General features: G+C 45.1%; 1 protein-coding gene across 2 annotated transcripts in view; it reads right to left on the bottom strand.

The window, feature by feature from the left end:
• The window catches only part of LOC108928540 (heparan-sulfate 6-O-sulfotransferase 3-B-like), a 49,939-nt gene extending 23,831 nt beyond the window's left edge, over positions 1-26,108 (bottom strand). The window contains exons 1-2 of one of the 2 annotated variants that reach the window (XM_029256933.1): positions 25,090-26,108; positions 24,623-25,014 (exon numbers count right to left, since the gene is read on the bottom strand). In XM_029256933.1, the coding sequence (XP_029112766.1) occupies positions 24,623-25,014; positions 25,090-25,173 (476 nt within the window). In that variant the 5' untranslated portion in view covers positions 25,174-26,108. Of the gene's footprint in view, positions 1-24,622 lie in introns of both variants that reach the window. The other variant, XM_029256932.1, reaches the window with a different exon arrangement.

Genomic DNA, 26,108 nt, shown 5'->3' on the forward strand with positions numbered 1-26,108 from the left:
AGAAAAGGAAATACTATTACTGCTCTTTAATTATGACTCTTCATACCATGCAAAACCCATTTAAGTGAATATTCATCCATTGCTCTACACATTATCATTTTACATAACACTCTGATATTAATCTCCTGATTAATGAAAAATCTCTCTTTATGCTTGTGTCAAAGCGGTGCAAAACGGGATGACCTCTTGGGAACAGATTACCTCAAAGAGAACGTGTGTTTTTTGAAAAGAGATGAGAAGATGGGTTCATTGACAATTAACTCACAGTAAATGGCTTTAATAGTGAGCACCTCTCTTCACACAGTCGTTACAGAAATGATATCTTGCTTTGACCATTCGTTGCCTTTCTGCCATTCCTGTCCTTTCAACTGTTCACCGAAAGCCCGAGGGAGAATACGAACAAAGGAGCCATGTCAGCCCCAGTGGCAGCAATGCCTCAGGGTACGACAGCCTGTCGCAGTCAATCAGTGCTGAAAGATGTGGATGGACGGGCACCAAAGTGGTGAGAATGAGCATCACTGGCAGTCTGCAACAAAAACCACCACTTAGAATGGCCTCCATCTTCATCAGCAGTGTTACGAAGAACACCTATCATTACAAAGACTTTAGCAACTCTGGAGGACATCAGCAAAAACTTGAGCAATGGAATTCTCTACTGACATCACATTGCACTTAACAGGTGCAACATCGAGCGTAAAAATGCCGATCTAATTTTTTTTTCAGAAAAATAATAATAATAAAAAAAAAATCCATATTGGAACATAACCTTGAACAGAATTTAAGGACCTTCTACCCTCTAAGCCAAAATTCCTTTTTCAGTCTGTCTCCAGCTTTGGTGTTTTTCTGTAGTTTCCAGTAGCTCTTACGGTGTCTCTTCTGCTCTTGTTCTCTGGTGCTAATAAATGAAGGGTCCTTCAACATGCGCACCCCTGAGGCTAGGTTTGTACCTCACAAATCCCCTCAGCTGTGCCTGACAATTCAGAGTAAAAACTGCTGGGCTGATGGGTCCAAATGGAATCACCATCCGCTCTCTCCAAGATAGCTGTGGAATCTTGTCAACAGCGTCTGCCCGGAAAAAGAATGACTCCATTTTTGTCAGATTACACTCGTGACCATATGGTCAAGAAGAGCACTTTTCCTCTCACTAGTCCTGGTTCTCACGATCACTCTTTTGTGCATTTTCCTGAGAAGGAAATCAGTGTCATTCAGTACATTCATTCATTCTACCTAGTCACGTATCACGCATTACACAGCACACACACGCAGTGCTGCTTGAAAGTATGTAACCAACCAACGTCTACAACCGCTTGTCCAGAGTGGGATCGCGGCAAGCCGGAGCCTTACCCGGCAACACAGGGCGCAAGGCCAAGAGAGGAGGGGACACACTCTGAACGGGAAACCGGTCCAACGCACTGTCCAAACCTGCCACACCCCTGCACCTCCCAAGTATGTAACCCCCTAGTGCAACTATAGAGGTGTCACGTCCACGCCCGCATCACAATCGACGGCACCTGATACAGATCAAGCACCAGACACCAATCAGTACACGCACCCTTAAAAGACCCTTCTCCGCTCCCGTTCCCTTGCGGAATCTCGCTGAGACAACCGTCCCGTCTGCGCTATGTCTGGCTCCTCCTCGTCCCTTGCTTCCTGTCTCCGTTCTCCGACTTTCGACCATTCGCATCGTCCCCTGACCACGTCCACAGATCCTCACTCTGACTGCCGATCGACCGAGTCTTCGCCCATCCCCGACAACAAGAGCTCGCCTGACCCCTTGGTTCCTGACGAATGATCCTGCACTTGGGTCCAGCTGCCCCGGCGTCCTCAGTTCCGTGCGACAAGAGTCCCTTAGTTTTACCGCAAAATGGTTATTTAATGAGAAGCAGTCTTTCTCATTTGGCATAACAGGTGTGTAATGACCAATTCCATATGTTGGTTTAGAGGAAATCATGTGTGTAGTAGGAAAACAGAAGCAGTGCAGATGCGAAAATAAGTGAACCCCAAGTTGCACTGGTTGAACTAAGCAGGGAAGTAGAATTTACAAGTGTGTAAATGATGGTCAAGCACTCATTTTATCAGTTTATTTTAAGATGTAAGACTTAGATTTTATAAGTTTATTTTAATCTTTTTTTACAAGAATAATGGGCATGCCATTAGGGTTCGCACATTTTCAAGCAGCACTGCAGCACAGCAACAAACTTCTGCTTTTCTGACAATAATGTTTTATGCTTCAAGGCTCTGTGTCCTCAGGCAAACTTGAAACGTGGCTTGATTTCAGTGTTTATCCCTGCTTTAGGCTCTCATAATAGTTGCATCTTGAGATATTTTGGCCTGACTCATCCATTCACCATGCCTTATAAGAAGTTCCACAAAGCATTTATCTCCTTTCTTCTGCATCACAGCAATGTTTCATGTTCTTTCATTATATCTGGAGGTCAGATTGCTCTCTGAAACCATGAATCCTAATTTAGAATGACCAGAGGCAGGTGAATGGACAAACCATCCGAAAGGACGTAACGAGCATCCCCTGTTTCACACACTGCTGTCATTTGGGGCTGGATGTTTCGGGTCTTCGTCCAGTTCCAATCCCTCCACCGCTTGCCTGTTGGCTGTATGTCAGAAGGGGGTGGCCCCGGGGACTCAGGCAGAGCACCTGGTTCCTGAGAGAAGACTGCAGGGATGACATGCCTATTTGGATAAAACACTCCTTATCATGGACAACACAAAGCACAAGGGACTGTGCCAAAGCCTTAGCATCCAGTCCTCCAGAACTTGGACACATGCTCAGCCCCCTCTTATCCATCATGTACAGCACTGTGAACAGCGCATCTCAGATCTGCTGCCCTGCCAGCACTCGCATGCTTTCACCACTTATATGATAAGGGGAGGATATTAATTACGTGCTAATGACAGTTTTCCCGATGGTCACGCAAAACGAATGCGAGCAGCTTCCGTGATCTGGGGGACTCAGTCACTCACGTCTCAGCATCGTGGAAGACCTTGAAGGCGCTGTCAGACTAGCGGGATGTGCACAAGTGGCAGCGTGTTATGATCTGACACGAAGCCCAGATCAAAGGCAACAGTGAAACCAGTGATAGGAGCTCAGCCACAATTATAATAACTTTGGCAGTAAAATGTGGCAACGCATCAGGCCCTTCCAGGGAGAATGTGAATAGGAGACTGATGTAACTTATTATCTGCAGAGGAGAGCTGCAGGCTGCACAGCACTGCACCACACAAGTGCTTCGTTCAGTTTAATTGCCCTAGTAAACATACCCAGTTGTGTAACTGGATAAAAACGGTAAACACGTTTGGATAACTGTCATCTTAGCGATGAAGTGTGGTGGAATGACCTGCCCCGTCACTCAGAACTACCGAAGCTCTGCCTACATTCAAGAAGGGTCTGAAAACTCACCTTTTCTGGACTCACTTCACCCAGGATCTCTCAAGCTCATGCATGGTATAAATATTCATACACCGTGACTTTATGATCATGCCCAGATAACCCTTTACACAGCCGCTACTCCTGTATTATATGTTAGTGTACCTTTAAAAAAAAAAAATTGTAGGAAGGTGATCAGGATTAGTCTATCCTGAATTTTGTGCACCTACTTGAGCGATGCACATCGGTGCATAAAATGGAAAGACACAAACTAGGTTTACTTAAGAATCACACGTCTGCAACTATGTCTCTTTCTCCTAATGTAATGCACAAATTGTATTTTCTGTAGGGTGGCGGGGTGCGGTGGCGCAGTAGGTTGGACTGGGTTTTTCTCTCTGGTGGGTCTGGGGTTCGAGTCCCGCTTGGGGTGCCTTGCGGTGGACTGGCGTCCCATCCTGGGTGTGTCCCCTCCCCCTCCGGCCTTACGCCCTGTGTTGCTGGGTGGGCTCCGTTTCCCCGTGACCCCGTATGGGACAAGCAGTTCTGAAAATGAGTGTGTGTATAGGGTGGTGTGGTTGCGCAGTAGGTTGGACAGGGTCCTGCTCTCTGATGGGTCTGGGGTTCGAGTCCTGCTTGGGGTGCCTTGTGACGGACTAATGTCCCGTCCCGTCCTGGGTGTGTCCCCTCCCCCTCCGGCCTTATGCCCTGTGTTGCCGGGTAGGCTCCGGTTCCCCGCGACCCCGTATGGGACAAGCGGTTCAGACAATGTGTCTGTGTGTATTTTCTGTGAGATGTACGTTGATTTGGAGAATAGCATCTGCTAAATGAATAAATGTAAATGTGCTGCTACTACTGTTTTTATTACTGTAAATTATTATTTATTACTTGCCTTGCACCCTATATTTCGAGGATAGGCTCCTGACCAACGTGAGATTGCAGTAAATGAAAATGCAAGGGATATTATAAATTCAATAGAAAAAAAGTTTTTTTTATCATTACCAGTACACCATGTACATGATTTACCGAAAAACGTCGGACCTCTGTACTCTACATGATGTATGTCATTTGTCTCATTCAAAGTACAGCAAAACAACTCCCCCCAGCTTACATTTTACTTATTTAGGAAAAATTGAAATATTTCTTAACAATATGTTTTCCGTTAAAAAAGATCTGTTAATGATTATTCAGGCTACATCAGCTGTGCTATCTGATCGCATTGTTCTAGTGGACAACAAAAGGTGGAGACACCTTTTGGAGAACAGGCATATCAAATTGAGAAACTGAACTGATATATGATGTAATGTACCAAATCAGCCATCGTGGGCTGTTTATTATACGCAAATGCATCTGCGATACATAATGCATGTATGTGCCTTTCCCCGTCACAGAGCATCAGGCCCAGGCGCTGGTAACCTCAGCAATGCCGCCGCCCTGGAGACCAGCAGCGTCATTAAATATGGATCAAGCCAAGTGTTTAGAAAAGCACCTATCACCGCAAAGAAACACACAGATGGTGGTATTATGGCATTGTGTACACAGAGCTAGCTGAGTAGGGGAGCAGAGAGATGCTGGATGCCAACGCTCATCTGCTCTGCAATGAAATTTCGAGTGAGTTCATTTGTCAAGCATAGCTGGGCTCTGTAGACGACAGTCACTGTGACCGGCAGTGACTGTGGCTCAGAAGGCTGTATGCATGGAACGGTGTGGCCTGCATCATTCAGAGAGGCAGCGCGATCGAATCGTGAGACATATCCGACGTGTGTTAAAATATGCGCGTGAGTGGGCCGGCCAGCGGCTCAGCAAAACTGCCACCAGCTACAGAAGGTAGCGTGATCCCTCCAGCAGCCCTGTAGGACCCGGGCTGCTGATGAACAGCCCTGCTTAATTATCACTCCGGTCCCGGCGGACAGTCAGCAAGTCGACCTTAGGAAAGACACTCCGCGGTTACCTGGGAGTGGGTGGCCGCTGCCGTCTATGTGCGAATTTGAACCGGTTCCTCTGATCATGCATGAAGTTTGGTAAAACTGAATAATGTCCTGAAAAAAGTATGAATCATATAATAGAACATTTCATTTTCATGGTTACCAATCATTCCCGGTGAACGCCTAATGTAGTCAAAGTGATTTAGGCGAGTTTCCGTTATGCGTGCTATATATAACCAGCATTCGACGCTGTCACCAGACCCATTACATGCCACAATGGACAAAAGCTTCCACGACAGCAATGGCTCACATAATGATCGCTGTTGTCAACCTGACACCGTTAATGGTACAAAAAAAGTTTAATTGTGCTGCCTGCTCGTTCGGAATCCATTTAGCCTAACTCGTGGCCGCAACTCTGGGTGGCCTTTTCGCAGCCACTATATGCAATGTAAATTGAGTCTTATTGATCCCAGAAAGTCTGGGTTTTTTTTTCTTGATACGTTTAGGCGTGCTCACAGACTCCCAGAAGAGAAAACCATAAACCTGAAATCAATACTCACCAAGGCCACTCTCATTTATTGTAATCAAGGACGAAAGCATAATTAGAAGCCATCTCTGAAACGTGGTCTCGGTGTACCAACATGTCTACCGAACAGCTACCTATACACCGCTCTGCATTTAAATATTTCCCCAGGATCCGTATCAGTGCTTCTCAGTAGGCTATACACAGACCTCGGGATTCAGACCTGCTGGTGTAAAAATTAAATCAGTCATGATTCTTGATGTGTACAATCTATCATGTACTTCATACCCGTCATACTTGCATGTCTTTTCATAGCCTTCACCCCATCTCGCGCAATCTAGCCCTTATGACCCGGCCATTCTAATTCACCTCACAAGAACCCATATTAGTGCAGTTCTAGTCCACAGTCCTGGATCTCCGCATGGGAGGGACACTCTGGATGAAAATTTATCCATTGCTTACATCAAATAATCATGCGAAAACCAGAAAAGTCAGATAAATGCAAACACACTGAAGCACTGACCCCATAGATCTGTATTGTCCTAATGAATTATCCTATAATTATGGGACTTGAAAACATGACCTGTGACTAGTTTTCTCCTTGTTCCAGGCAGAATGGCACGATTACACACTCATTACAGATTCATAGTACTGCCGCGCCTAAACATCTAATGAGGATGCTTATTCTGTACATGAGCAACCAAAATTATGTTAAAATAATAATGAGCAGTTGGGGAGCTGTCAGGTTAACATTATTTTAACTTGTTGATGCATACGTTCTTGGAAAAATTGTTGCAGAGAATTTTGAGACACCGTATAGCAAGAAACCAGCCAATTCTGAAGTATTAAAATGAGACGTTGAATTGATGTTCGGTTTATAGAATCTGGGAGGGCGCAGTGGTGCAGCGGGATTGGCCGGGTCCCGCTCTTTGGCGGGTCTGGGGTTCGGGTCCTACTTGGGGTGCCTTGCGACTGACCGGGATCCCATCCTGGATGTGTCCCCTCCCCCTCCGGCCTTGTGCCCTGTGTTGCCGGGTTAGGGTCCAATTCGCCGTGACCCCTGACAGCGTATGTGTGTATATAGAATCTTGGGGTACGGTTGCTGAGAAATTGCAGAATATAGAATGGTAGTTAGGCGATTTGAATCATCAAAGTTTCCCAATGCATAATTTAACACAACACCAAACAGACTGAAGTACAGTGTATATACTTGGAAGTTTTTCTTTGAAATGTTAGTGTTACTAATTTTTCCGACACAATGCTATTTATTTCATCACGTACCCGGGCGTTGCTGGGCTTCCACTTCGTACTTAGCCCACTTCTAAAATTATGGTGTAAGACATGAATCCGACTCCAGAAAATGTAGAGAACGTGCAGAATGTTCAGCCCTGCTACTACCAAGATCCAATGGTATATTTGAAAGTGTCGGACTGAGAACCGCAGTGTCACAAGATGCAAGAATGTTAGCACGCTGGGTATGTAATCCCCTCTTGTTTTGCGCTTAACAGCTTCTTGTTGTCATGCTCCATACATGTTGCGGTAGATAAGGGTGTCTGAATAGGGAGTAAGAATACACACGGAAAACTGAAAGAAATCAAAGGATGGCCTTACTGCCTTTTCACTCGCTGTCTGTTGGAGCCATGCTTCCCTCTGAATGGTTCTGAAATGAAAATTACATGCCCTTCTAAAGCTGATGACTAATGCTCTGTGAACAGCCAGCTGCTGAGGAGAATGGGTGTGAATCCAGGGGAGCTTATCTCTTTGGTGGCTTTGCTCGTGCATCCAGGACTTTTGTATACGTCTCGACTACCTCTCCAAAGCCATAGCCGCAATGCCCGAGCCAGAACACACTCTCAAAGGCAGCCAACGCAACCTTTTGAGTCAGGGGGTACATTTATTTTCACACTCATCACACTCATCTCTTCATGTCGATCATTTATAGGGCAATCCTTGGAATCTGCAATGACAGAAACATGCACCGGCTTCTTTAATTTATATCAAGAAAGGAATAACATGTCTGATCTTTGATCAGCTTTTCAGGGCGTGAAATAAATGCAATGCATGTATTGTAAAAGCAGTCCGGTTACACATTCATCTTGCTTGCCTGGCTGGGTCAACCTACTTCGCAACTGCCGTTTCTAACTGCAGCGGGGCCACAAGGGAAGTCTCTCCATGGTTGAAGAGCAAGATCACATTTTGAAGTAGCTTTCCATCATGCGTCCAGCTCCCCCTTTGCATCTCGAGACTAAAACCAGCAACCTTCAGCTTACACGTCTGCGTTCTCAAAGCGCCAAGGCAAATAAAGAGCAAATATTAATGTGCCAAATAGTGGGCTGCATCCAGTAAGACAACAAACGGACAAAAATATCAAAACAGCAACTTGACGAAGTACTGAACACAAACCGATACCTCCAGTCCATTGCAGCGGCTAAAACACTCCAGCAAGCACATATCTTCCATCTATGCAGCTATTCTGGCGATTGTTTTGTAGGCGTGAATTAGAAGCCCCGCTTTGACAATGTTATAATAGCAGAGTATGAAAGATAAGGACTAAGCCTGTTATTTCAGGGGATCATCGGGCTCCGTGTGAAATGTCCTTGTTATTCCTTTCTTGTGCCAACTGGATTACTTCTCTGCTGTTTTTTGGAAGAAAAATGAAATATTCATTTGCGATTTTTTATTGCGATCCTGAACCCTCCTCATTCTTGCGCCCAGCCAGAGGGGATCAAGCCCAGGGAGCGCAGGTTTGTTTTTGGGGGCAGGGGGCTTCTTTAATGTTAACGTGCCCCATATCCAGGGATTGCAATTGTGGACATCAGTCTTTGGCTACTAAAACAACAAAATTTAATTAATTCTGTGCTGAGATACATTTTTTGTGACACTTTGGGAAATGAAAAACCTTGTTATCTTGAGTGATCCTTTAAAATAAAGTCCTGAATGACATCTTTCATGTTTAAATCAGTGTTCCAGTGTGTTGTGTGACTACCGACATTGTTACACGAAGAAAGTAGCATAGTGATTATGGGCTTTAACTTGATTATTTCTAGTTCAAACCCCAAGCCCAGCTAATGCCTACTTAGATACTTTGCCTAAATTGCTCCAATAAAAAGTATAAAGTGGTCAGAAGTCACTTTGAGTAAAAGTTACAGTTCGGCAACTGACTCATGTCATGAAGTAATTGCTCTATGGATTATTTCGAGTTTCTTGCAGTACAAAGTTTGTATCGCATAAATAATGTCGACCTCATATGTACCAGAAATCCAGCCCAGATCAGGCAAAGGAATCCCAGAAAATGCCTGGGAATAATGCAAAGAAGTCCAGTTCTTCATCAGCACTATTTTCATGAATTTTAATCTGCATAAGTTGGTAAAACGACATGCTAAATCGTATCAAAGAAAAAGACTCTGCTAGGCAAATAATGCAGAAATGAAAAGTTTAACAGACGGACTTTAAACGTGACACAATGGAAAAAATCTCAACAAGAGCACTTTCTTTTGTACTACAAAATGTACTTACCTTAGACTGCTTCAGTGAATATCCAGCTGTATGAATGGGCAAAGTGTAAAAATGTGTAAGCTGTGCATGTTGGCCTATACAAGAGCATCTGCTAAGTGAATAAATAATGCAACCACCCTGGAGATTGCACTTCTGCATGGGTGCATGGAGATGGTTTGCATTCCACACCGTTGCCCATGTACTCCGCTCCCGTTCCCGCCCCGCTCCTGGAGTGGCACCCCATTAGCCCCTCACACCTCCCCTCAGTTAGAAAGCAGCACAGCAGCTTAACATCTCAACCTGGAGAAACTCCTGCAAGATTTTCTCCTGGGTTTGGTGGAGAACCCTCTCCTTACACATCTGATCAAGTGCTCTTCATCTTCCTGGGCACTTCTAAACATGCAGACACACAGAGGCAATACCAAGGGTGCCTGGGATTAACAAACAAAACACAAACCAAGAACCAAAACCCTAGAATATGAGTCAAAAGACCATTCCTAACAAATGCAAAGTCAGTGTTTGTAGAAGTTGCTATTTATGCCTTATTCGGTTTTGAGGAATAAGGCAAAGATTGTTTGCATCAAGTTCGGAGGATCAAGCACTTGGATTTTCATTCGTTCTCTAGCCAGTTCTCTTAAGCATTTCTATGTAAAGATTGTCTGTTTTTGTCAGTATTTCCAAAGTGTTAAAAAGATACCGGTAACTCCACATTACAGGGCCTGTATATATAGAGGCATGAGAGTTTTTAAGTACATGCTTATGTATAAATGAATAAATGTACTAATCAAAAGACAATCCACTGTCCTGGGACTTTTTTTTGAGCAATATTCTCTTTTTTTTTGCTTTAACTTTGTCCTTTATTACTTTCTGTGGGTAGATGGAACTGGGGTGGCACAGCGGCACAGCGAGTAGCGCTGCTGTCTCGCAGTGTGTGGGTGGTGCTAGAGAATGTGGGTTCGATCCCTGCTCAGTCTGTGTGGAGTCTGTATGTTCTCCCTGTGTCTGTGTGGGTTTCTTCTGGGTGCTCTGGTTTCCTCCCACAGTCCAAAGATATGCTGTTCAGGTTCCCCCATAGTGTGTGAGTGTCACAGAGAGAGTGTATTTCACTGATGTATGGATGAGTGACCCATTGTAAGCAGTGTATCTAGCAGTGTAAAGTCACCTTGGTAAATAAGGTGTGTGGGCTCATAACACTACATAGCATCCATTGTAAGTTGCTTTGGAGAAAAGTGTCTGCTAAGTGAATAAATGTAAAATGAAACACCACCTTGTTTCTGCACTCTACTCCATAGAACTGCATTTATACCTTGCTGTGCAAATGTGAAGTAGGTGGACCCCACGTTGCCATGGTAACAGTCCAGTCCGGGTCAAGATCCTAATAGAGGAATCTGTACTTGGACTTGCAGCGTGCCCAGTGATCAGGTACGAGAACGCGAGCTGGGAGAAGAGCAGGTGAAGGCAGAGCTCAGATATCGCCGGCCTCCGCTGTAAACGGAGGAACGTAAGAAACGCTGAATATCGAACCACGGAGCTGAAAAATCTAGAACATCACTTTCGCCTCTGCTTCCGACAGGTGGTGTGAGCGAGCGTTTCCTTTACATTACAAAACACTACATTAATAGGAGAGAAAAACATTTTGTTGCTTATTTCATAGTTCAGAGGACTGAACATAATGCTGCTTTGTACTAATCCTTAAAAAGCCCAAGTTTAACCACTATGATGATGATGATGTGATTAACAATACAACAGGCAGGCACTGTACTAAGCCAGCAATGCCAAACGAGGGTAGTTATGTATGCTGTACCAAGATAAAAGCCAACTGGAGCTGGCTGGGCTTAATGATAACGTTTTTAATTAATCATTTCCCAAATTTTGTCTAAAAACTGTTACAAAAAAAATGCACCAGATGGAAACTTTCTGGAACTTAGACAGCCAATCAGGCGTAAAGCAGGTCCAGAGAAGACCTCGTCTACAACAGCTTGCAATTATCCAGCAAGTGTGAACCTCCTGACCGGACATCTCTAGTGGGCTCTGCAGATGCCGCAAATCCTCGGTGGCGCCATGTGATAACCGGCCCGTTCAACGGAGGGCGCGCGCAGATTGAACCGCAGAGCAAAACACGCAGCTGGAGTCACATCTGGACACGCTGCAACAAATATATATGTTTTTAGGACCTTTTCCTCCTTAATTTCTGTAATCTACAATATATACTGTCAGATAAAATTTTTCAAAATGTTTCTTTATATTTTATTAGTAAGTTTATGCAGCGATTGCAAACAAATAAATAGTGCTGTCGCAGCACAGCAGCCACCCGTTCAGCGTTTGAAGATTTCATTTAGCACAGTAGTGCAGTTACAGAATAGGTAATACTGTACAGATGCTGTAGCTGAAACAGCGCTAACACCATATGGCCTCTGTAGCCGTGATTGTTTGGTTGTTTCAGATGTGTGTTCAGATGTGTATGTATTTACAGTGCTGTGCAGAAGTTTTAGGCGCTTGGCCAAAAAAGCTGTAAAGTGAGAATGCTTCCAAAAATGATGCTCGAAATTAACAAACTTCCAACAAAGCTTAGTAACCTGCCGTCGTTAATAACTGCTTGGCGCAGCGGGCTTGGCTGGGTCCTGCCCTCTGGCGGGTCTGGGGTTCGAGCCCTGCTTAGGGTGCCATGCGATGCACTGGTGTCCTGTCCTGGGTGTGTCCCCTCCCCCTCCAGCCTCGCCCCCCGTGTTGCTGGGTGATGCTTCGATTCGCCGCACCCCTGCTTGAGATAAGTGGTTTCAGACAGTGCGCGTGGACTTTCTTTCTTTCATGACATACAAAATCATAACTGTAATGCTGTAACTTTTTGCAAAAGGAATGCTTGGAAATCTAAAATATGCTCTTTCCCAGTGATACAAACGCAGGAGACATTAAATAACCATTTAAAACAAATATTTTTGTGAAACATCTAAGTGCCTAAGACTTTTGCACAGTACTGTAGGTCTTCATATCACAACTTCTAACAAAAAATAAAGCAAAGATGCCTCCACAATAAGAAAACCTAGAGACATGATGAGCACATCACATGAGAGGGGTTGAGCGAACACAGAAGAACGGGGCAGGTCCAGGGTCACCGGCAAAGAGAGTGTGAGGTGGGGAGAGACAGATATTAATAAACCGTAACGGTAGGGGGTGCACACCTGAGCCGGGCGAGTGCGACGCGCCAGGTCGGAAACCATCGATTCGGTCCAATCTGTCAGAAAGGTCAAGGCTTTTACTGGCTCTCAGCGAAGGGCTCTGCCAGCGCTTCAGCTGAAAACTGGGCAGCCGGGCCCATTAGAGGCACCGTGACCTTTCCAACTTTCTGCTGTTCTGGACTTAAGAGCTCACCTCAGACCCATATGACTCAGCAAAGCACATTAATAAAGTAAAATTAAAGGATGCATGAATAAGCTTCCCTATACCACCCTTTTGTGATTAAATGCTATATCATGCCTACATCTCCTTGTTATCCTGCCAGATGTGAAACACTTTACAAAAGACTGAATTAAACATGCACATATGCATCGTTCGGTTATGCATTAGGAAATAAATTAAATTAACTCAAGTACATTAATAACTGTGACACAGTACATATTATACAGTTCTCCATGGGACACTCTATTTGCACTCTGTTATTTCACTGCTTTCATCCGCTGAACTTTAGCCACTTATTCAACTGGAGAAATTCAGGTTAAGTATTACAGCAAGGCCCCTTGTGGGACTTGCACAGGCATCCTTCAGGTTGCAAACCTGTGTCTTTAGGCCACCGCACTGCCTGCTGTCATATAATGTGAAACATTTCACAGTCTTTTCATGCAGAGCATCACCATCCCATCTGGAGGGGTGGTGAGGACCGACAGCCGAAGAAGGATTAAATAAAACCCATCGGCTAGCAGATTTCTGTCTCGTTCTGACCTGCTGCTTCATCACCGACTGTGGCGGAGTACGACTGAAAGTGTCGCCCACGGAGTCGTCGCAGCATCGCCTGCTCGTCCATGAAATTGGTTCCGTTTGCACCGAACAATCCATGTTCAACTGGTGTCGTTAATCAAGTGGTCGACTGACGAAAGGCTGCGACACCAGCGAAACGCGCAAATCAAATTTGTCTTCAATCTTCGGTCCCACGAAGCCCACGACCCTGCTCAATAGCTCATTAAAGCAATGACTCTTAGCATGATGCAATCCTTAATCATGAAAGGCTTGATCGTTCATAAAGCTCGCTCCATTATCGTAGCAATTATTCACGTATAAATGTTAACATTTGAATTTTTTCTTGGTGTATATCTTATCTTACAAACACATTAGTTTAGCAACAGTTCAGATACTGGAATCAGATACTGTCGCATGCCGAGGCGGCCCGGGAAGGGGGCGGAGACGGGGGCAAAGCAGCCACAGCTGGAGCTGATTACCTTCCCTATTTCTTCCCTGGCGCCCGGCGGTAGAGAGAAGAGACGGAGGAGGAGAGCGAATCCAGAGAGAGGGAGACAGAGACGAACCCGAACCCGAACCCGAACCCGGAGACGACGCCGGCGACCGGACCGACCCGAGGCTCCCAGCCCCGCTGACACGCACGAAGCCCCATCCGACCTGTTCCCTGGCCCCCCTTTTCCATCCCCTTCTTTCTCCCCGCACTAAGGGCAAACAAAACCCCTCACAAACGGACACTGCACCTCTTGTCTCCTGCCTCCTCTCTTACAGATACATAACTCAAAAATGGGGAACAGAACTCTACGGGCAGCGGACAGTCAGTCTCACTTGTTCCTACTCTTCATATGGGTGGCAATATTACACAATTTAACGCCTTTCTACCGAGCTGCAGCAATCTGGGCGCTGTGCTGTAGATCTGGCTCCAGCTTGTTTAAGACAGACAGGTGTCCGCAAAAGCACTCGGCATCTGCTGCTGTCCATCCTGAGTAGTTCCAAACATGCAGCTGGCATGATTCCCATGGCAACAGCTTAGCAGACGCTGCTTGAGCAGCGCAGAGAGGGCTCGATCTCTGCCAGTACCTGGTCAGTATGTAGACCTGAATAGATGTAAGACTCCTACAAAAGGAACTGCTGACAAAGTGTGCTGTGATGGGTTTCTATGTGAAGGAGCACTGACACATTGCTTCCCAGCCCTTGCAAAGTTCATGTGATATCACAAGAACTCTGTCAGAGTTGATTTAACTCTGCATGTCTCAATCTTTGCTGGATCTACCCAACAAGTGGGACTCACAGACCTTTCCAACTAGGTCAACCTTGCACCAGCCTTGAGTTGAAACTGATGGTGCCGCAGGCAGACGGAGTGATGATGCCGAAGACCTTGACCGCTCAAGTTCAGCGGAGACTCCTCATCAACACAGTCAAATCGCTCGACCTTCTGTGGAAACAATCAAACTCTCAGACTTCATGTGAAGCTGCCAATTTTACTGTGTTCCCAAACCAAAAAATTATCAACAGAGCTGAGTTGAAAGTGCATGGCTTTGATCTCCGCTCAGTGGTATCAGCATGTTGGCAGATTCACCAAAAGTACTGTAAAACCTGATATGTTAGGACGGAGGTGCATGATCTCCAGTAGATGCTGTCTGTGTTCCGCACATGAGCTGCTTATCAAAACAGCCAACACAAAAAGCCGTGCCCGTTTGTGTTTATTCTACCAGTGTAGTAGCTACACCCACGCTGGGACTTGCGGGACTTTCTAAATGTACACAATTAGTGTGGGACTGCTAACCATTACAACATGTTTCAGCAGACAGGGGAGAGGAAAAAGCTCACTTTGTAACACGATGTATTAATGGGTTGCGGTGCGCGGCGCCGCGGGTTTGGATGGGGCGAAGAAGGACGCAGAGGGAGCGTTCATTTCGAACATTTTATTCGAACGCCGGCACACGGAGAAATAATGCCCTCGGTCCGAGGACCCCGTTTCCTCCAGGACCCGCGCGTCTAGCCAGCCCTCCCAGCCTCCTTAGCGCCCCCGGGCTCTCTTCTCTTTCTCTCCCCGGCAGACGCGATCAGCCCCTTATATTTCCCGTACGCCACCGAACGCCAACCAATTACAATAAACATCTCCCGCTCAAACACAGTAACGCGGGTCGTTACAGTATACATGCAGTATTTTCTCAACTTACTGTATTTGACTGACATTGTTTTATGTTTTCCGCTTTTTAACATTTCCGTCAATTAACTGTCACCCACTGAAGCGGGCCGTGAAGAGGACAGGGAAACTGTATCAAACGGACTTTCTATTTACATCCCAGGAGGACTCCTGTGAGCACCCCTGACTAAAGTACTTAACCCGAATCATTCGTGCAAAATATCAAGTTGTATTAGGAGCTCAAACTGTATGCCACTTTGGATAGAAGGGGGCCTTGAAATAGCGCTAAGAAGCATTCGCACCATTTTCAGGATCCAAATCAAAGCCGCAAAGGTGTTAGTAACACACCTTCTGACATCAAATAAGAAGATCGGATTAAAAAGATTAAAATGCTGCGGTCTCTTGATAATGGGAAAGGAGTGTAGCCGTTTTGCTGAGGAAACCGCAATCGTTGTGATTAGCCCGCCTTCGCCCGTCCTCCAGCGTGAGCCATTGTGAGGAATGATTTACCATACCTGAACACCCCTTGGGAGCTTCTGGAAACAGGGTTGGTTTTTTCCAGGTACAGACAGACCAATCCATCATGGCATGAATCTCCTCGGTCAATATGTCAACCCAGGTGAGGCCCATTTGTCATGCTGGCACCCCGTCTCTTGCCGCCAGGCCCCGTATGTCCCCATGCTGGTCACCAAGGCTGGTGAGGGAAGCCTGGACGTCTCCAGCCTTCAGAGCTACGAGTGACCTAGCTATTGGACCCAATGTGTACTGTGCACTGAAGCACTTCCGAACGAAAGCGTGTGTTTCTTTTGACTCGGATTCGATTAGAGCTGGGATATTGCAGAGACACCCAAACAAAACGGAACCATCACTTAATGAACGGGTTAGGTCTGCTGTATTCTCTTTCTTACACTCAATAGCTTCTAATGGAACTTGGAAAACAGCAAAGGACACAACACCAAGGCTGTACCATTTGTTTCTCGCAGCCGTTCAGTAATGTGACACGAAGCTGATCCAGCCTCCATCTTCATTTTATTTCAGTAATGGATTTTAAATTCATAGCTATTATGCCAGTGATTGCACCTGATGTGAATTATCCGCTGCTGATTAAATCTAGTCAGCCAGATTAATATAATATTTTCAAGGCACTCGGGTAAACTTATTTAAGGGGGAAGAAACAAACCAATAAATCAATCATTTTAAGGGAGAGAATTTCAAGCCTTGTTTTGTTGATTTTAATCATTTTTCATTCCTGGCTCATCATGCTGGTTTCTGAAGGAACAACACAGATTTCAACAAAGATTTTTCTAACCCATTAAACACAGTCTTCCCCTCTCTATCCTAATTATTCCCAGCAATAAACTGCACCATTTCTTGCTACAGCTGAGGGGTTTTTTTTTTTTGGAAAATAATTAAACAAGATAAAAGGACTCACTCTGGCTCTGCACCTGATAATCGAGGATGAAACCTTTTTTGTAAAGTATGCTATTCATATTAAGTTGAAAGAATCTGCGAGTCTTTCTCAACAGATGTACAGTACATGATAACTCCATTTGCACAGTGCATGGGACGACCAATTTTCAGCCAAGGATAAATGCAGGGCTACGCAAATTACAGAACTGCTTACCTCTAACAAAGCTCTCAGAAATCCACTCCCTAAATCCAGCTAAAGGTTCTTAGCTTGCTCTTTCAATTAAGGTAATAATTCTCACACTTAATGAAACTAATATACTTAATCCACATGTAAATGTTTACAGAAGGTCTGACAGGAATGTAAAGCTAAATATTAGACAATCTTACAAATTATTCTGGGAAGAGCTGCAATCTAAAACCAAGGGATTTTAAGCAGCTGGGGATGCATTACGTTCTGGGAGCTTACACTTTCATCTGCAGGTACATACCGTTTTCTGCAAATGATGCTAGCAAACCTTCCAGGGGTGCTTTTGGGTAAAGAGAAATTAAACCCACTGGGTTAAGAAAATTAAAAAGGGAAAACTATAAAGACATATTGTTGTACACAGTCCAGGTCGAGGACATCGTGTACAGTACATAGTACAATACAGTGCATCTTCAACCTGTCTTGGCTGCTGTCATTAATCCACATTTAGATGCGTAAGTCATAGAAGAGCAAGAGTGGGCTCAGGCAGTACTTATGTCCTCTTGTAGGAGGATATATATAGATTTTTGCCTTTTCCTTTGTTGGAAAGTAGCAGATATTAAAGTTTAACCTTGTTGTGTTCTTGGAAACCCCTTCAGCCCACAGCTGTGGAGGCGCAGAGATGAATGACTTGGGAAAAGCATAGGCCGAATGTCATCAGCATTGGTTTTCTATGAGACCTTTGCCACGCCACTGCTCAGCCAGACCTGAAAAATGCTCTCAGCGCCTTTTAGAAAAACAGGCCAGACAGGAGATAAGAGAAGAATCTGGTTATTCAATACAGCTTGTAGATTGGTTTCAGATACAGCCGAAACTATAGATGGGACCATTACGTTGCAGCTTTCCACTGTTCACAGACCACTGGTTCTATTTTCGGGGAAATGGGGGGCTCAGGGGACTCAGATCCAGATGAGGCGTAAACTGAGAATCCATCAAGAACAGTACAGGCGAAGATGAGCGTGTTCGAGTAGGCGTGCGTTTGAGAGTGTGTGGCAGCAAGAAGCACAGTGTGACCACAAAGTTCCACATGTGAATCCTAAACTATTCTAGGACCCTTTTACAAAGGTAGCTGAATTATATGACATATTCACCCATACAAATTTAGTTAAACTGTTAGCTATGCACGTCACTTCAGCCTCTGCACCACAGCAGCATATTAATTTAATGATGTGCTGTGCATGCGTGTCTGCCGCATTAAGGAATGAGCGCTGACGTATGGCGGGGTCTGAGTTCTATCTTTTCATATGCCGACCCGAATTACGTCAAATGATTGTTTGTCTGTAACAGTCCAGTGCTGTGCGAGCGAATTTACCCAGAGGTTCACTAAAACCTTCTTCGAACTGATGAAATTAAGGTATTTTTCAGTTTTCACCACTTTCACGTTCATTGTGTATTTGAATGCCATATGCAGAATTTCTTTTATATAGATCGCAAAATGTTCATCTGTCTTCAGTTTGAATGAGGTAAAGAAAATCTTGTTCTGAGCTTGAAATAACAAACCTTATGTACAGTATTAGATATTCTTTGAGATATTTGTTGAAAAACTGACCCATCATTATGCAGGACAAGCAGTGCCATACAAAAAGAAAGCTTTCGCAGATTGTCAGAATACCATTTACATATTAGCGGAAGTGTATCTGTGGCATTTTGGCGATCGTCGTAAGGAGATAGCCACCTTTATATCTAATTCTGACCCTTTGTTCTCCCTGGTAATTACTACCCTCTGTTTCATCTGATGGAACTACTGTGGCATTTGACCAAGAAATTTAAATAAATGCCATGAATGCATAACTTCTGTCTTAAGCCGGGAAGTGTATTTGACAGGAGATCTGTGTCGCGCCAACCTTGCGCAAGCAGGTCTTCCACGGTTGGTTTCCTGTGAGAGAGGATGAGGCCAGAGGACGTTCGGCTACCACTAAGACACAGGTCCTCAGGTCAGTTGTTTGTTCAAATCAGTGACTGAAAACCAGCTCTGAACCAATGCTTTGCTGGTTCCTCCATTAACGCCCGAGTGTTTAAGAGCTGTATTAACACGCAACCAGCCAGCCACATCTTGGCACATTACAGAGCGTGGTGTCAAAATCAATTGTACTTTTATGGAGGGGATATTGTATCCAAGCACAAGAAAATAATCATCTTCTGGACAAGTGCTCAGCTCAGCCGTTTCGGGAATTCTTCTGTGTACAAATCACAGAGAATGCCACTGTTACGCTAGATAACATTGTTCTTGCACAACATCTACATTTTTCTTAACATTCTTTTGGGAGAGAACTATTTTTCATTAGAAACCTTGGAAGACTTTCAGACTTTGTGCTTCAGGATTTTATTGTTTGAAGAAAACCACTGCTGTCATGCTGTTATGTCCTGGTGCCTGATTTTAAAGTGAGAAAAACAAATGACCTTTAGGAATGAAATCTTTTTATCATTCAAAGGCTTGCCAAATCAGATAAACGTGCTCTATGTGCATGAAACATTGGGATTTTATGCAGCTGTTTTAAGGGACCAAGTTGTCGCTTGCTTTATTATCTAATACGTGCACAGAATTGTACGCATTAACTAAGAATCATACAGGACTGGGTGATCTGAACCTAGAGGCAAATGTGAATTTCACTTGTCAGCCTGCCATTGGAGGATATCACTGCCAGTTCAGCAAAGAGTGCTTTGAATATCACTCACCAATCTCAGAAAGGCAGTATGGAGATGGGGCCGAAGGGCCTGAAGCTAAGGACTCTCTTTGTTTCAAACAAAAAGGACGCTATTACTGGGACAGATCATCTAATCTCGAGGCTGGACTCTGCTGCTGAATCAAAATGTGCGATAAAAGTAACTGCACAAGCCACTGTCATGTCCCGCCCATATAAAAACACTGATTTTGGCAACAGTCAGGTCGCTAATCTCTTTCAGACATGAAGGCAGTCATGCATAATTCAAACTTCACTGTAAGAGCCAGAGATTTCTATTATCCCCTAAATTCCTTATTGCAACAAAAATTCACTGACCAGAGTATCATCTCAAGATGATGGTGTTGGTGGAACAAAGGCAATAGAAAAGGTGTTCCCAAGTAACGGCAACATGCTTTCTGTAAAAGCTGATGAGGCAGAGGAAAAAAAAAAAAAAAAAGATTCTGCACAAACCACTCAACACAAAGACAACAAGCTTGGAAACATCAGAAATGCTTTGTTTTTTTTCAAACACACAAATTCTGCCTGTTTCACAACCATGCGTGCTTCCAAATTAAGAATATTCCTTGAAGACAGAAAGAGGTGTGATGTATGCACATAAACAACAACACAAAGACATGAGGGACATAAAAATATAATTAAGAACATGTGCTTTCTGTGTTTGACATTTCGACTTTGCTATTTTTATTCAATCTAAGAAAAACACATGCGAGCCAGTGCTGCCCCTTCCCAGGTATCACTTCATTATCAACCTGGCTGGAAAGGATGGGTGACACTGCAGTGTTGAATGACCTTGGCATCGGCATGCAAGGGACACCCCTGTAGTAGACATTCCTCAAACAAACATCTCTTTGATGGACATCCCTATCAGTCATTCCTCTGCTGCACGCTCTTCTAAAGGAAATGCCTCTAAAGCTGAGACATTTACAAACCCACTGGAGCAGCTGAATGAACCTTATTACCAGTCTAATTTCTGCTCACATACTGCCAAAAGCACCACGGTTTGTACTGCAGTGCTGAAGGTCCTTATTCACACAGTTCTGTCCTTCTCCTCCTAGTAAAGGGCTACGGGTTCCTCGAGACTAATGAATTCAATGCTACGAGTCGAGAAATTAACCATGTTTGTTGTTCGCTTACCTGCAAAAACTGGAAAAAGAACAAACAGCTGAGGTGGAAACATTTGCTGGAATTCATTTAATTTTACAGATGATTGTTTTCTTCTTATTTTCTTCTTATTTCTCTCTCCTGTCCAGGATAGTCACTTTGAGCACTTACTGGCAGGCTGATGGACAGAACTAACAGTCACCTCAGGTTGACGGTAAGCTATGAAAACAATTTACAACAGAAACCTGACTTGCGACTAAAAGTTGAAGAATTTTTTCTTGTAGTGCTTGGCTCCAGCGTTACTCATTTTGTTTGCCTTTTGCTTTCAAGAATACTAGCGATAACTCTTATGCAGTACTCAAATTTTTTTTCCATTTTGAAGGATTATTTTGAAATATTTCATTCACCTATTTCTCTGACAACTTGATAATTAAACATTATTGATGTACTATATCTGGAATGTCAAAGTTACATCTAACTCAATAGCGGTTAACACCTGTCCTCTGATGTCTTTGCTGGGAGCCACCCATTTCTTTCGCACCATGCAGGCTGCGGCATTCAACAGGGAGCATAACTCACTCGGAAAGAGGGCTTTTCACCTGATTCCACTTGAATTCCTGTAGGCGCCCTGCTGACCGCAGCTGTTGCTGTGAGCAACAAGGGAAACAGACCCCCAACCATCTCCTCTACCCACCAGGTACCTCCATATAGTAAGCTACCTTCACACAAACAAGAAATATAAAAGGCATTACCTATAGGATCAACTGCTCTTGCACGCCTGGATAACATCATGCTTGGACTGGGGACAAACGATGATCGGGAGTTATGTGCACCATAGCTGTGGCCATCTCAGGATTTGAAACAATGAATAAAATATGATGCAGGTCTTGCAGAGCCAGGAGGATCTCAAACAGCGTTTTAATACTGCACCAAATGTGTGGAAAAATGACAAATACAGTCACTCCTGGTCAGCCCTTTCTCCTTCTCCCTCTGTCTTATTAAATGTCACACAGGTAGCTACTAAACTACTTCTCTGCTGAAATGGGATATAGAGATTTCACTCACATGGACAGGCTGGCACCACCTCAGTCTCTAAGACATTCTTTACCCTACAGTTCATTAAAGACTCTAATAAAGACTCTTGTTCCTAGCGTAGACATCAGCATGACAAGAACAGACCTCTGCTGGGTTCCCTACCCAGCTTCCCAGGTTTTCTTGTAGTGTGCGACTTTAATGTCACTGAACACAGCATGCCAGTTAACAGTTCGGGCTCCTGCAAAGCAAAGGAATGTGGAAATAAACCGCAACCCTAGTAGTGTGTTCAGTCATGCTGGCCATCGCGGTTACTTCAAGTGACACAAACTCAAGGTATGTTTGCAGAACCTCAACTCTTCCACACAGCAAACTCACAAACGCACTATTCTGTAATGACAGATGAAAAAGGACAACGTGATTTGTTCAGTGTGACTGTGGCTTTTTGGTTCAGCTAAGCAGAAAACAATTTCACTTCATGATACACACTTTATATTATATTTTTTATATAATGGAGAGACAAATCGACTGGAAAGCTCATTACACTTCTAAGAAATAATTGAGTCAAAATGCCAGCATGAGCCTTGAGGTCTAAGAAAATTCACGCAACACAGAGATGACCTTCATGATCACACTTTTTTTTTTTTTGTTTACCATAGAAAAACACATGTATTGCTGAGTGGCATATTATGTTGGCGCTCTTTCTTACACTGCTACACCTGACTGCGTGTAGTGATGCACAGAGAAGACCGACTACTGAGTAAGCAGGACAGCTCAATGTGCTTACAGACCATGAAAGAAAAGGACAGGAAGCAGCTAAGATAGACAAGAAACAATATTTCATTCCATGCATCAGGAATGTTTTATACCTATACATCCTGTCTATCTGTACACTGAGGGGGCAACGTTTAAAAAACATTTAAAAATACAGCGCTCATTCAATACACGGGCTCTAAAGTATACAACCAGGAGCTGTCAGAAAACCTGCGAGGAACAGCTCACCAGAACTCCTCAGGGGCAACTGTAAGTTGAAATAAATAAAATATAACTTTGTGGCAGGCCTGTGAGAATCAGACAGCGGTCAGGGACCAGGGATGCCAGGTTTGAAGTTGCAAGCTTTGAAGAAACAGCATCTCACTCATGTCTCAGGTGGACAGAGGAAAGCCCGAGATGACGCAGAAATAAATCGCGTGCAGGTGCCCTTGCCCCATGGAGAGCCTTCCTATTGTTCCCCTTTAAAGCGGGGAGAGAGCTCCTCGCCTGCGCGCACAGCACCTCCGGCATCAAAGCCCGGCACGCTTCCCTTCAAGTGGCAGGCGCAGCGTGGAACGATTTTTTTCCCCTGCTTTTTAGAAAACACACCTGGGAGACTCAGCTTCACTTCACTCGCCAACTGTGATGTGAGCCCTGCCTGCCCCCCCCAAATATCTTGCTGACATAAAAATTAAAAATTTATTCCCCCAATGCAGGGAAGAGACTGTCAGCCCAAGTAAGAACTGTGGCAGTCCCTTCTTACCACCTCCCAGAGGACCTATTGTTTTACTATTCTTATAATTTATTCTCATTAAAATTTCAATACTGAATTGGTTTAAAAGGGTGTTGGGTTCCTCATTTAGCCTCGGAGTATTTTCCAGTGCCTTTTTCCATCTATGTCGTCCGCAAACAAAACAATTAAATTTCTCTCTGTTCTTTGAGGAAAAAAGGAAACTGCGTAGCAACATCTTGTTAGAGAAATGTTGCCCGTGTGAAGGAACATTGTCCTCTCTTTTCAGAATGAATATGAATGTGTGTTCAAGAAGCGTACACGCACTTGGCAGGCCAATGCCACGACAACGGTGCCTGGTTACAGTCCATACTGGATGTCTGAGCAAAACTGTCTTGCCACCTTTTTTTTTCCTCATGGCTTTCTGTAACTGTACTTTGCACAGAGCAGTGGGTGCGATGGTGCAGCGGGTTTGGCCGGGTCCTGCTCTCTGGCGGGTCTAGGGTTCGAGTCCTGCTTGGGGTGCCTTGCGATGGACTGGTGTCCCGTCCTGGGTGTGTCCCCCTCCCCCTCCGGCCTTTTGCCCTGTGTTGGCGGGTTAGGCTCCGACTCACCATGACCCCGCTCGGAACAAGCGGTTGTAGACTCTGTGTGTGTGTGTGTGTGTGTGTGTGCGTGCGCATTCTGGACAGGAAGTTCCGGCCAGCCATCGGGATGTTCTTTTACCACATTCCAGTGTTACTTCTGAGTGCGATAACACCGTGTGCTGCGAACTCTGATATTCCCTCATTTCACAAAATCTTACTGCAGCATAAACCACCCCCAGCCGCACCTGAAACATGCCAGTCAGTGTAAGACAAATGAAGATTTTCTGCTATTTTTCCACATTCTTTTTTTTTAGCAGGCAGAGCAAATCCGATCAGTGTTCATTTTGAAAATGAACAGTTGCCTTTGGCAAAACAGAGCAAGTTTCCCACCCTTTGCTCACATATGAAACTTCTTCGATTTCAGAGTAAATCATGAGGAGTCCCCAAAAACTGGATTTATTCAGTTTACGTTATGTAAGAAAAACAGTGAGAAGTTTCAGACGTGTTCCGGGCTACCCTCTCTTTTTTTCCGTTTGGTACCTTGCTTTTTTTTTTTTTTTTACACATTTTAGATCCCTTTCAAAGGGCAAACGAATCTTAAACCTAACTTGCGACCTGCTGCTGTTCACGCTCCGAATGGCGCCGTCCAGGTGCGAACGTACCTGCCGTTCTTCTTCGCCTCCTTCCTGCCCATCACGGCGGGCACGCAGCTCGTGAGCTCCGTCCAGTCCGCGTGCAGCCCGCAGCTCCAGCCCGTGGAGAAGCGCGAGAAGAGCCACGACTCCTCCTTCCCGGGCCGGTGGCACGTGCAGCGCTTCTGGCCCGCGCGGCAGTCGCACGGCTTCTCGAGGCGGATGTTCCGCACCAGGTGTCTGCCGAACGTGGTGCCGCCGGTCTTCTGAATGTGCAGGAACACGATCACGTCGTCGCCGCGGATGTCGAAGTCCACGCGCCGCAGCAGGTCGCGCTCGGAGAAGTTGAACCTGGGGGTGAACCTGGGGGGGTCTTCGTCCTCCAGCTCCGGGTCCCGCTCCGAGTCCTCGCCGGAGAAGTACTGGGCGGACTGAACCGTCACGGTGTCTTCAGCCAACTTGTCCCGGGTCCGCAAGTGGCAGGAGTTGCTGCCCGCGGGGCAGATGTACTGATAGCCAATCATAACAAAGAGAACGGCGAGGATCGGAACCAGAATCACTTTATTGGATCTGTCATCCATGGTAGCGGCCGGGTTCTCTCATGCCATTGAATGCCGGGAGCGCTAGCTGGTCTTCCTCAAATTCAAAAGCACCAAAATCCAACACGGGTCACTTTGTACACATAGCCGCCGCATATTAGTATTGCAGAGCCAGGTCCCCCCGCCCCCCTCCCCGAGAAGAAGATGTCCTCGCGGCCGTCGGGTGTCTCTGCGTCCACATCAGTCCGGGATCTTCTTAACCACCTTCGCCCTCTTCATCCTCTTAAATGCCTCATCACTCGTGAAAGTGAGAGCCCGTGGCGTGGGGGAAATACTGGAGTTAGCGCGAGCTGCAGGCTGCACGCCTTGGGTTTACGAAACACTCCTGTTGATTGAAAATGCGAAAATGTGAGGGGGGAAAAAAAAACGCAAAGCTGCGTTACTTCCAGCAGCGCTTCACCAACTTGCTGCGCACGGAGTCGCTTACCTAAAATGAGCCGCGGAATGAAACGTGATCGTGCACACTTGCGCATGAGAAGTGCAACGTTGCAAAAAAAAAAAAAAAAAAAATCGAGTTAGAATTTAGGATATACGGATCGTACCTAAATAAATACTTAGATAATAATAAGAGTGGTGATAATAATAAACTGGAAATCAATAGACTCCTTGCGCATTCGTCCCAGCTCCGGGAATTCCAGCGGTACCCATGTCAGGAAAAAAAAAAGGATGCTCATGCTGTAGTAGGATTTATCACCTAGGGCTGTTACAAAAATAGTCATCAGGTTGTCTAATTTCACATGTCTGTCTCAAAACACACGAGAAACCAGAATGCTTCATGTCACAAGTCGCCTGCGTGCCAAGCAAGAAGCGATCCCGAAAACGGTCATGATTCATGTGGAGACTCTCAGATGAGAAAAGGCTCCCTGCCGGTGCAGCCCGCCCGTTCCTCCCGCATCGCACCACCGCACTCCTCACAG

This window comes from Scleropages formosus, chromosome 12 (genome assembly GCF_900964775.1).
Source record: "Scleropages formosus chromosome 12, fSclFor1.1, whole genome shotgun sequence".
Taxonomy (NCBI): Eukaryota; Metazoa; Chordata; class Actinopteri; order Osteoglossiformes; family Osteoglossidae; genus Scleropages; species Scleropages formosus.